Below are 17193 nucleotides of genomic sequence, written 5' to 3'. Positions count from 1 at the left end.
CCAAGTTCAGTCCCCCTGCCCACCCACTTGCTTCATCCACAAGCAGCACCTATTAGGGTGAATTCTTGCTGTTTTGAGTAATGAACCTGCTCTTTAATGCCAAGTTTAGCTCATGCTGCACAGAGAGCACGCAGCTACTGACAGCAACTCCCTCATCATTCTCTTTGTAGTCCTCCTGCCACAGGATGCTTCTGGAGAGAGAAAGAGGACCCTATGCAAAGGTGAGGGAACATACAACCTACCCAAGGCAGAAGCCACTAAGGGTGAGATCTGTAGATCTAATCTGCTTCAGGCTCTCCTGAAGGTGTCGGGCCATATTTCACCTCATTTATGCAGGTCAGTACAGCAGCTTCCAACCCTACCTGCTGTGGGGAACTGGTATTTTCCAGGATGGCATTTCTATAGCTGCAGCCTAATGTGGGGCCCCTCCTTCCCCCCCCAATCCCACTGACCTGACATAGCAGACAGTTCCTCTTACAGAACAGTATCAGTACTTATCTATTGGGAAAAAGAGAGCAACATATCTGATATATCACAACCCTGTCTGTTAACGTTTTTATAGCTCAGTGCCCAATCCCCCATCTCCTCTCTGTGTTTCTGGGTTGTCCTGGCCGAATTCTCCTCTCAGTTACTTGACATAAATCAAGCTCTTGTGGTGAGTGGAATTGCTCTGGACGCACACAAGATGAGCTAGACTTTGTCATAAAAGTGATCAGGCTGGGTCAGACTAAAAGTCTAGCCCTTTATGCCACTGCTGAAGGAAATGGGGTGAGAGCAGGGCGTGCAGGAATTGATCCTTCCTTGGCGGGTTAGGAATGACCCAAGGTTGAAAGCTGCACCTGTGGAACTGTGTATTATATGAAAAACTATTTCCTTTTTTTTTATTTTAAGCACAAAACCCTACACTTCACTGTTCTGCCTTGTGACCTAGTTCCTTTTTCACCTTCTCCAAATCATTCATCAACGTCTAAGGATTCTCTCCAGGTCATCTCTTCTCCAAGCTAAAGAATCAGAATCTTTGTAACCTGCCCTCAGGGAACATACAGCGTCTCTGACCAGCAGACTGCCCTCTTCTGTATTCTTTCCAGTCCTGTCCCTTTATTGGGGTGTGGCAAGCAAAAACTGCAGGGAGCATTCAAAATACAAGAGCAATAGGCAATGACGTAGAAACAAAGATCTTTCTTGCCTTGTTCGGAGCTCTTCCTCATAGTTCCTGAAAACCTATTTGCTATTTTGACCACCAAAAAGCAGACAGTTTCAGAAGACTTCAAAATTACTCCATTTTCTAGCCCTTTTCTCCACCTTTGCCTTTGGCACCTTCCAGAACTACTCCCTCCACATTCTCTGCATGCTTTGAGCAAATAATTGAGGGCTGAGTTGTTCAACCGTTAATCTGCAAGGGTAAATACCTGTATCCATTCAAAGGCAACAGCTTTCATGAGAAATAACCCACAACAGGATTGCTCAGTCCCAACCTCTGAGTATCTCCTGTGCACAGAAAGGGGAGTCCTTGCCTCAGAAATCATACAGTTTGAACAAAAAAGGGAGACACCAGAGAGATGGGGCACGACACAAGAGAGTAAAGCTGTCTCAGCCAGGAGAGCAGAGAAAGTTGGCAGAACTAGACACAGTATCCCTAACAAACCCAGAAACTCAATACTCAGTGTGCTGAGCAGTAGCCTGCCAGCAGCTCTACTACCCTCTGCAAACTAGCTGTAGCACTTACAGAGTCCAATGGGCAGAACAAAAACTTCTGGTGCTATCCAGGTACCTAGGTCTGCACTCACTAGCAAGCCTGCACAGATGATGCTTTGGACAGAAACCTCTCCAGGGTTATTAGCTGAACAACCCACACCAACCTGCAACTCTGACCACCACCTGGCTACAGTGCCTTACTCCGATCTTCTCACTGCTGCTCTCCTGCCATAACCCTCGTGACACAGCAATACTGGGAAGCACAAGAGACCGGCTCCAAACAGCTTGCCCTGGCCTCATACGCTGAGCTGTAAACGAGAGGAACAAAGCTACACAATCTCCTTGGATGTTACCTGCCATGCTTGGACACCTCAGGAAAAGAAAAAAAAACCCCTCTCAAGAAGAATTCTTTTTTATAATTTCTATTTAAGCAGTAAAGGTGGGATCTTAAAACGTCACTACAGACTCTGTCAGTTCTTTCCAGTAGTATGGAAGAAGGGAAATGCATCTAATGTCTAACTCTTGTCATTTGCTCACTTGCCTTCTCTTCTTGGCAGAGAAAGCATGTGAACTTTCAAAGCACCATCCCTTCCCTTTGCCCATACGTCACCACCACCTGACAAGTTTTATCCTTATGACGGGATTCGACTGCATTGAAACAGCCAATTTATATTAATCAATGTCCTCCTTCAGCTTCTGAGTCTTCCAAGTATTTTAAAGGGTAAGGCCAAACACTCATGGAATTGTATCTAAATTGGTTGACCTGAAAGCACTTCTCAGTTTCCAGGTACACTCTTACCCTACAACCAAATTTCATCCAAGGGAAATGCAGTGACACACCAAGTCTATACTGTATCTTGATTCCTGCCTAATATGGGTTCATTTCTAAAACCAGGGAGGGGAAAATGACCACATAACCTGCAATCATCTCCACTCCCCACTCAGTCTGAATACACCAGAGAGACTTCAGTGCAGTGACAGTCTTTGTTGCCACAGCATCATTTTGGGGTCTCTAGTTCCCACAGTGGAATGCACCTTCTGAACTTCAGCTCACAGTCTCCCTATATGATGCCTGAGGAGCATAGTGTACCTGTTCAAAACGAGTTCAAACTTGCAGTCCAAAACAGACTCCTGGCCTTAGTTAGCTACATTATTCCTTTGGAGAGGGATCACTGACTATCTGTCTTGTTAAAGTCAGATGCAATGAACTGTGACTTTTTCAATGTAGCAACCTAGATAGGAAGGCTCTAAGCAGTGGTTCAAAGCAGAGGAGCCCACACTGCCACCAAGCTGTATGCACAGCAGGTGGGGGTGGGAGGGTGGTGGTGGTCTGTCAAGAAGGGTAGCCTCATCTTCTGAAGTTGTGCTGTTGCTGAGCAAGAAAGAAGGGTATAGGTGTTATAGAGCCCAATAAGAAGGCTGCCACATGAATACGGATGGGAGAAGACCTATAGTCTGGAAGCCCATAACTGCTGATGCATTTTTGCAATAGTCACTACATTACATACAGAACTGGTACCAAGACCAAAGGCTGGAGTTCAGGTCTTACTCCTCTCTGCCCTGTGTGCACCTCCATCACTGGTCCTATCCATCTCCTCTGCTATGACCCAATATGACAGTTTCAACAGCAGAGGTAGGTGCATATCTCAGCCCTGCTTCCAACTGGCAGCTCTTTCGAAGCCACATGTCTGAGTCCCTCAAGCTAAGGAGTGGTTGGAAACTATTGAAGAAAATAAGAGCATTGATGGAAGCACATGCTATTTTTGAATGACAGGGTTTGTCACTTCTTTGCTCCACAGGCAATTAAGTGTGCTGAAAACCCAGCTATTAGATCACGTTCCCTGGAAACTTAGATGTGGAGACATCTAGTCTGAGCCTGGAGTGGGTGTAGGAACAAGACGAAGTTGAATAACTGAATATTTGTCAAAAGAGTTGTACTTTTGGGCACACCCTGGAACAGCATGATAGGTACTTACACTGAAACCTGCCTCAAAGCTGTCCTTCGAATGGTCCTGAACTCGCTTTAACATTCCTGCCAGAGTTGGCATAGCACATCTATGAGCTCACCATATCTCAAGTCTCTGAGGAAACACACGTGAGCATGCAATATCCATTGGAGTTGGCTAGGCACTGAAGACTTTCCACCCAGGTATATCACATTGCTGAAATCGAGAGGATCACTTTGACAGAAGTTGGTTACAAGCTGCAAATAACTTCAGTCTTGCGGCAGTAAACCTTGATGCCACACTCCGGAATGCCATAACCTCCTTCAAGTCTCTAGTCCCCTTGAGGATTACCAAGGGGTAAGGCCAGAGACATTGGCATTTTATGTCAGCAAGGCTCTGCTACTTAGTAAAAAATATTCTCCTGTATGTAGATCCAGGGTCTCAGTAGCATGAGTCTACTACAGAAGAGCCATAGGATGGTAGAAGTTTACATAAACTATCTGGAGGACACCAGCAACAAACGTATGTATACACTTTCCAAAGCCTATACACAGCAGGAAAGGCATTAGACCAAACTTCATTAAACACTTTCGTAGTAAGAACTCCATGATATAATTAGCACTTCTTTGTTCAGGAATCTCAAAGACACCACAGGTCAGAGCTGCAGGGGACCCGACAGAACTGTGTGGGATTACCTGCATGCATACATTATCTGGTGGGTGCTGTCAGTCTCTCATTTTCCTGTGCAATAAACACTGGGGGGGAAAAAATCATCATTTCTCCCTTCCCCTTTACCTCTGCTGCACAACAGCAAAAATAAATTTTTGAGAACGCTGTTGCAGAGATCAAAAGCCTTTTTCTACTGGCTCTGACCTAGTTCTTTCATTCTTACTAGAGGGAAAAAAAACACTTAAAGGAACATTGTCAAAACTGTTAAGTCTAAAAATAGACTTACCTTGGCAGTGCTCCCATCTAGATAGGCTCATATTAAGGAGTGCAAATTCACTTTCCCCAAACACACACCAACCCTTTCATCAATCAGGAAGCACTGGTACTATGCAACCCAAAGGACGTCCCAGTCCACATAATCTCTTTTGGGACACTCAGGTATGTATTATATATAACTGGCAAAGAACTGTAGTATCCTCCAAATTCCTATTTCATATTTGCAAATCCATCACTGTCAGCTATCCCAGTAAAAAATTTCAGATGTTTTCCTTAAGTAAACCACTGGATATTTGTTGCCATAACAAAACTCCAGCACTCCATGCTAAGACAGCATTAAAATAATCAAATTTGAGGAAGATTTCAACAGTTTGTTAGATAAAATGAAATCAGAATTTTTCAAAGATTCTCCACAAACTAGAAGTTATAAAATATTTTCACTTTAGCCACACAGAGCATTTCTGAAAGAAGAAACAAAGAGTCTCTGGGTTCACGGCTAAGGCTGACAACCAGGCGGTTTCCACAGAACAATAGCCCTGCCAGAGCTGGTGGGGCAGCAGATGTTGGCTCCGGCCAGGAACTCCCATGCTCCAGGATCCATGGTTTCCTTGTGCCCCAGGGACCTCTCCACTCCCTGCCAGTTGCATCCCAGAGCCAGCCACTTGTGAGCTCGCACAAGAAGCCAGTTGGCCCAGCCATCCAGAAGCCTTGCTACACTCTATAAAAAGGTCTGAAGACCCAGGATGCCCATCCTAGCCGAGCTCCCAGCTGACTACCACAGAGACTGGAAGGCCAGACCACCTCAGCTCAAAACAGGTTTTCAGGGCTTTCCTTATTTCCAAGCTTCCAGAGCTGGTATACAGCACGTTATGCTCTCGAGATCTCAAGCAGCAAACCAGGAAAATGTTTTTCCAATGAAAACAAACAAATCAAACAACTTGGGGGGGGGGGGGGGGGGGAGGGAAGCAGTGTGTGTTTCCTGAGTCCAAGACATTTTGAGTTCAGTAAATTGGCATTTTTCTACAAAACTATCAATTTAGAAGATTCAACAACAACTGTACTTTTGACTAGAGTAGGATCTGCACACTGTGGTGATCAGAGCCATGAGGGACAAGTAACCTCTCAGCTTCCCAAACAGAAGCTGTAATGCCACGTGTTACCTGCCAAAAGTCACAGTTCATGAAAAGAACACAGCTCACACCCAGGGCTCCAATACGGCAGAAGATGCATTAAGATAAAAGCATGCTTTTATGCACAGTCACACAAAGAAACATAGTTCCAACAGAAAAAGATGGGTAAGAAAAGGTCTTAAATGTGCATGCACTACATTCACACAAAGTAGTCACAGCCACATGGCTGCTTGTGCTGAAGAAGTAAGCAGTCATCTTGCTGTGCTAGTGTGAGGGTAATAGAATTATGCAAAGGCAAGAAAGTTGAGGGAGAAAAACCCAAAATGGGAGGAAAGCAGAACATACAGACAAGAAAGCCTGTTCTGAGAGACCATAGCAGGGATGCATCCTGGGGGAAGGAAATGGGAAGAAGGCGTTAAAGAAAAAAATCCCATCTCAGGAGAAGGGAAAGGCACTGCTTCCCAAAGCTTTAGCAGAGCTTTCCTTCATTAATATTTACAAAGCTCTTAGAGATTCTCAGATGGAAGGCACTGCAGATATGACAGGAATTATTACAGACCTGAAAAGATCTAGCAAACAGTCTGAGAAGGACTTCAAGTGAATAAAGGAGGATGACATTAGCGAGCACACTGAAATAGGGGTTGCTGCTGGCATATGAACCATCTGGTGCATGGCAGTCCGTTTCATTTACTTACTTACCCACTACCGGGCACGCATGCCCAGTTCATGTTGCTAAGTTTTTGCCATCATAGAAGCAATGCTTTTATTCAGGACCACTACCTTCCTTCTTTATATCATTACAGTCTTCAAAGCTGCCATTCAGTAAAGCAGTCTGTGTATAAGAAATTTGTTTGACTCATGGAGAACCTTACAGCTTAGGGTGGACAACTTTGGCTGTACACAGACACCTTCTGAGACATAGCAGGTTTGTTTACCTTTATTTGAGTTTGCCTAGGAAGCTGGTTTTCAGGGATGTTGAGCTGTCCACTGCCTTCAGTAAGCCCAAGTTTTTGCTGGACTATCATTTGTGCTGCTGACTTGGGTACTCAGAAAAAGACAGCTTCAACACGATTTTCAGCAACAAAGCAAGGGGTCTCTGATGGAACTGTAGATCTCAGCATATCTGAGAAACAAAGCTCAAGCCAGTCTCAAAATAAGCACCCCAAAAAAAACAACACACCCCAAAATGAAGCATAGGAGAGGGGTCAGATGGCTGTTTTTCACACTGTGGACTTCTGAAACTTTCCCGAGGGCACAGAAGAAAGCAAGTTGGGACACAAACCCCAGGATTTTCAATGCCTTGCTCTAATGCACTAGAAAACCAAGTGAATTTTGGAAGCGGACAGCAGGAAAGTGGATTTGCCTTTTCCCATACACCTAGTCACATCTCTCCTCCAACTTCCAGAAAGCCCCATGGAAAGGGAACACGCAGCCACCGTCAGACTGCCGCTGGAGCCCAGCATCTATTGGAACACCTCAGCAAAGCGTACACCTTTCCAGCTCTTGGTGGGCACCACCTCAGTTATCGGGTACTTCTCCAGGAGCCGGGCTCCTCGGCCCTTGGGCTTTTGCATCTCCCACAGGCGTAAGGAGGGGCCGAGCCCGCCCCGGCGCCGACAGCTCTGCGCCCACGCGGGAGGACGGGGGCTGCTCGAGCTTCGTGGGTACCACGGCCTCCCCTCAGGGCACGCCGGGGATCGGGGCGGCACCGAGGGACGGCGGCGCCTCGGCTCCTGCGGGAGACCGGCGGCGGGGCGGGGAAAGCGCCCGGCGGGCTGAGCGGGGCCGCCGGGGCCACTTGGGCGGGAGGCGGCGCAGGTCTGCGGCCCCCGCCGTGCCGGGAGAGGCGGCACCTCCGGGCCCGCCGGGAAGTTGCCGGACTGAAGCCTCCGGCCGCCGCAGGCTGCGCGGGCAGCCCCCGCTGCCTCCCCGCCGCCGCCAGCCCCCACGGGCGGGCGGCCCGACCCCGCGCCACCTGGCCCGGGGGCAGGCACGGCGCCGGGGGCGGCCGGGCGCCCCGCGGGCGAGGCCGGTGCAGCAAGAGGCAGAGTGGCCCCGCCGCCACCGCCGCCGCCGCCTCAGGCCCCACCGGCGGACACAACTGCCCGCCCGCCCCCCCCTCCCTCCCCCCCGCCGCCGCCGCCGCCGCGGCGGCGCAGGTGAGTGCCCGGGGGGAGGAGACAGGGAGGGACACCGGGGGCGGCGGGCAGGGGACGCGGAGCCCTTACCTTCCACCGCCATCCTCCCGGCCTTGCATAGTGCGCCGGCCGCCGACCCGGCCCCGGCGGCGCTGCCCCGGCCGCCCCCCGGCCCGCGCTCGGGCTCCGCTCATCTGCAGCCGCCGCGATCAACCTGCAGCGCTCCCGCTGACAGGCGGGCGGGGCCTCGCGCCCGCCCCGCGGCACGCCGGGAAATGGAGTCCCGCCCGTCCCGGCCCGGCCCGGGCCCGCCACCCGCTGGGGGCTGCTGGGCGCCGGGCCCAGGCACCGGCTTCCCGTACGGCCGGAGAGGCTCCGCAGCCCTCTGAGGGGACTTGGCGGCGTCGGTTGCCTCCGCATTTACCTGCCGAGTCGGGAGATGGGGGCAGGCAGTGGCCAGTGGCATGGGTTGGGCTGCGGGAGGCTGGAGGGGTGGTGACCACCACAAGGTGTGGGAAGAAGGGGCTGAGCAGGTACCTGCCCACAGAAAACACCGTGGCACAGGTGCACTGGGAATTTCTGTCGTGGTATTTCTGTCCCTGCGACTTCCAGGCTGATGGCTCCAGGGGACTCTCACTACAAGACACTGAGGTACTGGAGCAAGTCCAGAGAAGGGCAACGAAACTGGTGAAGGGTCTGGAGAACAAGTCTTATGAGGAGCTGCTGAGGGAACTGGGATTGTTTAGCCTGGAGAAAAGGAGGCTGAGGGGAGACCTTATTGCTCTCTACAACTACCTGAAAGGAGGTTGTAGAGAGGTGGGTGTTGGTCTTTTCTCCCAGGTAACAAGGGGTAGGACAAGAGGAAACGGCCTCAAGTTGCACCAGGGGAGGTTTAGATGGGATATCAGGGAAAACTTCTTCACCGAAAGGGTTATCAAATGCTGGAACAGGCTGCCCAGGAAGCAGTTGAGTCACCATCCCTGGAGGTATTTAAAAGACGGGTAGATGTGGTGCTTAGGGACATGGTTTAGTGGTAGACTTGGTAGTGTTAGGTTAACGGTTGGACTTGATGATCTTAAAGGTCCTTTCCAACCAAAATGATTCTATGATTCTATCACTTGGGTGTCAGCCCATCCCGCTACTCTCCCTGGAGCAGCCGAAGGAGGTTTTCCACAGGGAAGGAGAAAGGCACACAGAATCACGGAATCAACTAGGTTGGAAAAGACCTCTGGGACCATCGAGTCCAAGCTTTGGCCTAACACCACTGTGTCAACTAGACCATGGCACTAAGTGCCACATCTAGTCTTTTCTTAAACACCTCCAGGGACAGTGACTCCACCACCTCCCTGGGTGGCCCATTCCAATGCCTAATTTCTTCACCCTTTCTATGAAGAAATTTTTCCTAGTGTCTAACCTGAACCTCCCCTGGTGCAGCTTGAGGCTATGCCCTCTAGTGCTGTAGCTAGTTGCCCGTGAGAAGAGGCCAACCCCCACTCAGCTACAACCTCCTTTCAGGTAGTTGTAGAGAGCGATAAGCTCTCCCCTCAGCCTCCTTTTCTCCAGGCTAAACAATCCCAGTTCCCCCAGCCGTTCCTCATAGGTCATACCCTCCAGACCCTTCACCAGCTTTGTTACCCTCCTCTGGACTCGCTCCAGCACCTCAATGTCTTTCTTGAAGTGAGGGGCCCAGAACTGGACACAGTATTCAAGGTGCGGCCTCACCAGTGCCAAGTACAGGAGGACAATTACTTCACTAGTCTTGCTGGCCACACTATTCCTGATACACGCCAGGATGCTGTTGGCCTTCTTGGCCACCTGGGCACACTGCTGGCTCATGTTCAGCCAGCTGTGCACCACTACCCCCAGGTCCTTTTCCACCAAGCTGCTTTCCAACCACTCTTTCCCCAGCCTGTAGCGCTGTATGGGGTTGTTGTGGCCAAAGTGCAGAACCCAGCACTTAGCCTTGGTTGAACCTCATGCCATTGGTCTCAGCCTATCTATCTAACCTGTCCAGATTCCTCTGCAGAGCCTTCCTACCCTCAGGCAGATCAACACTCCCACCCAACTTAGTGCCGTCCACGAATTTACTGAGGGTGCACTCGATACCCTCATCCAGATCATCAATAAAGATATTAAACAGGACTGGGCCCAGTACTGAGCCCTGGGGGACACCACTAGTGACCGGACGCCAGCAGGATGCGGTACCGTTCACCACCACTCTCTGGGCCCTGCCATCCAGCCAGTTCTTAACCCAGCGAAGAGTGCACCTGTCCAAGCTGTGGGCTGCCAGCTTATCCAGGAGAATGCCGTGGGAGACAGTATCAAAGGCTTTGCTGAAGTCCAAGTATACTACATCCACAGCCTTTCCCTCATCCACTAGGCGGGTCACCTGGTCCTAAAAAGAGATCAGGTTGGTCAGGCAGGACCTGCCTTTCCTAAACCCAGGCTGACTGGGTCTGATCCCCTGGTTGTCCTCTATGTGCTGTGTAATCATGCTCAAGATGATCTGTTCCATGACCTTGCCAGGCACCGAGGTCAGCCTGACAGGCCTGTAGTTCCTGGGATCCTCCTTCCGGCCTTTCTTGTGGATGGGCGTCACATTGGCCAGCCTCCAGTCATCTGGGACCTCCCTGGTTAGCCAGGACTGATAATAAATAATGGAGAGCGGCTTAGCAAGCTCTTCCACCAACTCCCTCAGTACCCTTGGGTGGATACCGTCTGGTCCCATAGACTTGTGAGCATCCAAGTGGCACAGCAAGTCACTAACTACTTCCTCTTGAATTATAGGGGGTCTATTCTGCTCCCCGTCCCACAAAGAGCATCAGGAGCTTCCTGTCAGCACCTCATCCCAGACTGAGACCCTCAGTTTTTGTCCATTCACCATCTTTATCTTGTCCAACTCTGACACATTGTCCAAAAAATCCAGAAAATGGTGGCAGTTAGGGACACAGTAACTGAGTCTTTACTTCAATGCCTCACAAACCTTCCTTTCACCAAACAACGTGGCACCCTCAAGATCTGTCCTAAAATGTTTGCTGTCCAAAAAACAGCTGTGGGTTTGTACCTTTTTCTGTTTCATTTTGAGATATTAAAAAAATTTTGAAGATTTTTCTCCTTCAAAAATACCCATTTTTTTTTTTAAATGTATCAACAAATATTAACCTAGCCAGCAAGAGTCTATGAGTTCCTTCACTCACCAAAGTTATGTCACTACTGAAATCGAGAGGAAGAGCAGAGGCACCAAGTATACAAGGGCAAATACATATAGGGCGTGAAAAGATTTTCACATGTTCTTTCTGTTTGTTAGCAGTGGCTATTGGGGCTAATAAGTGTTATTCATGACAGGTTATTTTTGCAAAACAAACCTTGATGAGTTCAAATTAGAGTGCAAGAATATACAATGTGCAAATGAATAAGGTCTTCATAAACCCCAGGAATTTTGACATTCTTGAAATATCTAAAGTAATTAAAATAATGGGAGCTCGTTATTTATTTTATGAAGGAAAACCAGAGCCTATACAGAATGGCCTTAAAGCCCAACCCTTTCCTGAAGCCTTCTATTACCAACTTTGCCCTGAAGACCTCACTTGTTCTTTGCTCTCATATGCATTTGAACTATTAGCCTTTGTGTTGTATATGAGTCAAGATACAAGCTCCCTGGAGCAGCAGCCTTGTCTTTCACATGTTTGCAGAGTGGTAGGCATATTCACAGTGCATTATAAGTAAAAACAATTGAGAGGATACGCTGGTATTCCCAAGCACAATACAGTCACACACCTGATCCCATACGCTGGGTGAAATGGGCTGATATTCACATACTTTCTGTCAAGAAAATAGGGTGTTCCTAGATTTCACAGTTTTCAAATATATGTAATACACACATACAACCTTGAGCAGATTATTCCTGTATTGGGTGTGCGTGGCAAGGTTTTGGTAGTGGGAGGACTACAGGGGTGGCTTCTGTGAGAAGCTGCTAGAAGCTTCCCCCATGTCAGATAGAGCCAATGCCAGCCGGCTCCAAGGCAGACCCACCGCTGGCCAAGGCTGAGCCCATCAGCAACCATGGTAGCACCTCTGTGATAACGTATTTGAGAAGGGGGAAAAAAACTGCACAACTGCAGCCAGAGAGAGGAGGGAGTATATGTGAGAGGAACAACTTCAGACACCAAGGTCAGTGAAGAAGGAGGTGCAAGAGGTGCTCCAGGCACTGGAGCAGAGATTCCGCTGCAGCCCATGGTGAGGCAGGCTGTGCCCCTGCAGCCTATGGAGGACCCCACACCAGAGCAGGGGTATGGGCTTGAAGGAGGCTGTGACCCCGTGGGAATCCTGTACTGGGGCAGGCTCCTGGCAGGACCTGTGGCCCCATGGAAAGAGGAACCCATATTTGAGCAGGTTTGCTGGCAGGACTTGTGACCCCGTGGGGGACCCACGCTGGAGCAGTCTGTTCCTGAAGGACTGCACCCCGTGGAAGGGACCCACACTGGAGCAGTTCATGAAGAACTGCAGCCCGTGGGAAGAACTCATTTAGGAGAAGTCCGTGGAGGACTGTCTCCCGTGGAAAGGGACCCCATGCTGGAGCAGGGGAGGAGTGTGAGGAGTCCTCCCCCTGAGGAGGAAAGAGTGGCAGAGACAACATGTGATGAACTGACCACAACCCCCATTCCCTGTCTCCCTGTGCCGCTTGCAGAGAGGAGGTAGAGAATTCAGGAGTGAAGTTCATAGAATCATAGAATCATAGAATGGTTTGGGTTGGAAGGGACCTTAAAGATCATCTAGTTCCAACCCCCCTGTCACGGCAGGGACACCTTCCACTAGACCAGGTTACTCAAAGCCCCATCCAACCTGGCCTTGAACACTGCCAGGGAGAGGACAACTACAACTTCTCTGGGCAACCTGTTCCAGTGTCTCACCACCCTCACAGTAAAGAATTTCTTCCTAATATCTAATCTAAATCTACCCTCTTTCAGTTTAAAACCATTTCCCGTCGTCCTACCACTACATGCCCTTGTAAAAAGTCCCTCTCCAGCTTTCCTGTAGGTCCCTTCAGGTACTGGAAGGCTGCTATGAGGTCTCCCCAGAGCCTTCTCTTCTCCAGGCTGAAGACCCCCAACTCTCTCAGCCTGTCTTCATAGGAGAGGTGCTCCATCCCTCTGATCATTTTCGTGGCCCTCCTCTGGACTTGCTCCAACAGTTGAGGCACAGGAGAAGGGAGAGGTGGGGGGAAGGTGTTTTAAGATTTGGTTTTTATTTCTCATTATCCTACTCTGATTTGATTAGTAATAAATTAAACTAATGTCCTCAAGTTGAGTTTCTTTTGCTGGTGACAGTAATTAGTGGGTGATCTCCCTACCCTTATCTCGACGATGAGCCTTTCGTTATATTTTCTCTCCCCTGTCCATCTGAGGAGGGAAGTGATAGAGTGGCTTTGGTGGGCACCTGGCGTCCAGCCAGGGTCAACCCACCACACTTCTCAACATCACTACATAAACTTTTGTGATTTTGATGACACTTTGTATTAAGCTGATGTATTCAATTAATCATTAATCATTTATTTAATCATGACAATATTTGGAAGTATGTGAGAGTAATTATCTGGCTAATGCGTATGTGAAGCAGTGCTTTCTTGGTTAGAATGAGTTAGAAGCCACAGAGTGAATAAATCAAGGCTCAGAGTTCAAGTGGCATGGACGTGGAGAGCTGGAGTCCTATCCCCATTAGTATGCTGAATTTCTGACTCGTAACTACATTTCAGCTGTGGGCCCTGAGGACATCCCCAGTGAGTACAATTTTACTAAGCCCTTTAAACAACCCTGTAGTTTTTAATTACAACTTTGTGCCTGCTGAAGAGCAGCAAAATTATGGCTGTGACTAGATAACAAATAGGGCATGACAGAAGTTAAAAGGTATAGTGTTTGATACCTAATGTTACATGATAGCTAGTGAAACCTAGTGTTTAACAGTATCTAAAAACATCAGAAACTTCTCAAATTCTGGTCAAAACTAGACAAATTGTAATTTAATGTATGTCACTCATTAGAGAAAAGAGGCTGTAAATGGATTCAATTAATCTATGGTAAAGTACAATCTGGTTTGAGCAGAGCTTTCAAAAACACCCTGCTAAATTATAGAGTAGAAAAAGACCAGCTTTCTCTGCTCAGAAAGAGCTATCTCATCACTCTTCCTTGTTTTCTTGCTTCTCTTTTTACCTTGCCTCTCTCCAGACAGGTTTCTTCTAAACTTTCTCTTAAAAGTGTAGCAAACTCCCTTTAAACAGACTGGGTTTGTCACAGCCAAAGTCAATTTGCTGTGTACTTTGCCCTAGGTCACCAGATGAAATGAGCAATACCGACCAGAGGCTCCTTAGCTATTTGAATTATTTCTAGGAAGGACTTCTGCCAGCTGACATTAGATGAAAGTGCGTCCATCAACAGCATAGCTCTACTAGAAGAGTTCTTAAGTCTAAACAAGATGCTAGGCTTGTGTACTTCACTACGCTGTCATCCATCATCATTTTTCCCTTTTCATTCCCCTTTCACCTTATGGAAATCCAGCAGTCATTAAGCTTTAAGCATCCCTTTGTGCTCTTAAGCCCTTTCTGTAAAACATAGTGAAATTCTCACTCATCTTCATCCGATGACCTTGGTAGCGAGGTGCTTCTGCCATATCATGACCCAGGATTTTCAGACATGATTAATTATTTTGGATGCCCAAACACATGCACAGAGATATCTTTCAGGGGCAGTGAAAGAAACATCTGAAAATCATTGACCTCAAGTCAGGCACCAAGTGTCTCCAGCGATGAACAGCATCAGAGCCGTGACTGAATATTTTTGGCTGTGATTCACTTAGCAGAATGGGTCTAGGCTGTGATGGTGAAATTAAAACCATTCCAAGTTTGCCATCAAACTCAAGTGTGACAGAAATAGCCCTGTCACAGGACCATCCCACCTGCCTCACAACTCAGTCTCTGGACTCTTTCATTGCCTTGCGTATTGCTGGGAATCAGTACACAGAAATGGGTGGGATTTTTCAAAGGTGACTGATGATTACTGCATTTAAATTGGGGGAAGGTGTGGGAGGAACATGCACAGGACTATACAGAGTTGAGACTGATCAGGAAGAAGTGGGGTTTTCCACTTCAGTCCCTCTGCCCGTACTGAGAGCTGGAAGAGGAAGAGGGAAGGGCTGTACGGTCGTTTGGGCACACTCTCAGCACACGCCCTGGGTCACGAGCTGCCCTGGTTTAGTAATGAAAAACAAGGAAGTTTCAGCAGAAATTTTATGGACACTACAGTGTAGGAGGTAGCTGGAAATTCAGGTGTGAAAGCAGTCAGTAGAAAATTCCCGTCCAATTCCCCTCCCTTTGTCAGAGCCAGCCACATGGCTGGAAAAACAGCCTCGGGGATACTGGGTGCCAGATCTGGAGTGCGAGAAGGAGGGTGGGGAGTTTCTATGCATTTTCTTTTTTGCTGTAGGAAGTGTCATTTCCTGAGAAGATGACCTGCTGAGTCTCATGCAAATGCCTGAAAAGCACAGGGAGAAAATGTTGGGTGCATTGCTGGTTTTTTTTTTTCAGTATCCAACTTTCTGTTATTAATGTTCTGCATGATGTTGACTTTAAGAGAAAAAGGTGCTCTATAACTCAACTAAGCATATACTGAGAAAAGGGGAGAAACTGAGTTTATACTTAAGTCCCATGCTCTGATCCATGGCAACAGATACTTTTGCTTGTGTGGATCCAATCCTACTGTCACAGAAAGAACCGAGGTATGCTAATATGTTAAATTGTAAACACTGATATTCAGAAGCAGTTTTCTGGGCCCTGAGAATGACTTCAGAAGAGCTGTTAGGCAGGGAGGCTGTAGTCTGCCCAAAAATATAATAAACATATTTAAAATATATGTAATATGATTTCAACAGTATGCCATTAAGGCACTGAAAAACAGATTTTAATAGTGTAGTAGTGTAATTGTATGATTAATATTCTTTGTTGATACTATTGCTGAAGTATACATTGAGTATTATTTGTCTTACACACCTGTATTCCCTTATTGTCAAAAATATCTTGCCTGATAATCCATAATACTACAGGAAGTGCATTTGGGGGTCTGTAGGAGACTCAGAAAAGACCATAGGATGTCTTCAAGGTGTATTTTATCATTACTATTGCAATTTCTGGTGTTTTCTCTTATTCTGTCTGTTCAGTAATCAATTTTTTTTGATAAAAAAATATGTTCTTAAATAGCCAATGTCTTCTGCTCTTAGTTGCAAGAAAAAAAGTGGAATTTGAGTTTTAAAATACTCAGAAGATCCATAGAATTTGTTAGGTTTTATTTCATATGATAGAAAACTGAGGAAGGGAAGCAGATGAGTTAATATGCTCTGTACACCTCTGGGGTGAACAGCAGTACATACAAATGTCTATCCTGTTATAAGTGTGAGGTTAATGCCACTCTCCAGTAGCACCTATGTCTTAAGTCCTGCACAGAGAGTAGGACTGACTTTTGCCATCATCAAATGATGTGATGAGTTGTTTATTTCATTCATTGCTTAGTGGTAAACTAACGAGAAATTTTATGCAAATGTGGAAACATGTCACACATTTTCCTCACGAAGCAAGTTTGTGACAACTTGCCCAGCAGAACAATCCAAAACCAGCAGTAGGGCTGCATCCATAGACCTCAGCTGTGGCTGCCTTGGACGACAGCTTTTTGAGTCAGGCTTTTCACAGTGGTGCATGGTTGGAGGTTGGGAGAAATTGGGCATAAACTGGAAAAAGAGAGATTCAGGCTGGGTATAAGGAAAATCTTTTTCACCAGGTCGACAGTCATGGATTGGAGCAGGTTGCTTGCTCGGAAAGGTTTGGCAGTAATGATACTTGGAGATTTCCAAGCCCCAACTGGATGAAGCCCCGAACAACCTGCTCTGATCTCACACCTGACCCTGCTTGTAGCAGGAGGTTGGGCTAGAGACCTCCTGAGGTTCTTTCCGCCCTGAATCATCCTGTGAACTTATGAATCATAGAATGGTTTGGGTTGAAAGGGACCTTAAAGGTCATCTAGTTCCAACCCTCCTGTCAAGGCAGGGACACCTTCCACTAGACCAGGTTACTCAAAGCCCCATCCAACCTGGCCTTACGTGCTGCCGGGGAGGGGGCATCCACAGCTTCTCTGGGCATCCTGTTCCAGTGTCTCACCACCCTCACAGTATAGAATTTCTTCCTAATATCTAATCTAAATCTACCCTCTTTCAGTTTAAAATCGTTCCCCCTCATCCTATCACTACATGCCCTTGTAAAAAGTCCCTCTCCAGCTTTCCTGTAGGCCCCCTTCAGGTACT

The 17193-nt window shown here is 47.7% G+C and overlaps 1 protein-coding gene across 4 annotated transcripts in view; it reads right to left on the bottom strand.

The window, feature by feature from the left end:
* SAMD12 (sterile alpha motif domain containing 12) overlaps positions 1-8028 on the bottom strand; it is a 195094-nt gene extending 187066 nt beyond the window's left edge. For all 4 annotated transcript variants that reach the window (XM_068396367.1, XM_068396368.1, XM_068396365.1 and 1 more), the window contains exon 1: positions 7945-8028. In XM_068396367.1, the coding sequence (XP_068252468.1) occupies positions 7945-7957 (13 nt within the window). In that variant the 5' untranslated portion in view covers positions 7958-8028. The remainder of the gene's footprint in view (positions 1-7944) is intronic.
* Positions 8029-17193: the final 9165 nt, after the last annotated feature.

This window comes from Nyctibius grandis, chromosome 3 (genome assembly GCF_013368605.1).
Source record: "Nyctibius grandis isolate bNycGra1 chromosome 3, bNycGra1.pri, whole genome shotgun sequence".
Lineage (NCBI taxonomy): Eukaryota > Metazoa > Chordata > Aves > Nyctibiiformes > Nyctibiidae > Nyctibius > Nyctibius grandis.
Note: the sequence above shows the minus strand (reverse complement) of the source record. Positions and strands in the feature narration are given on the sequence as shown.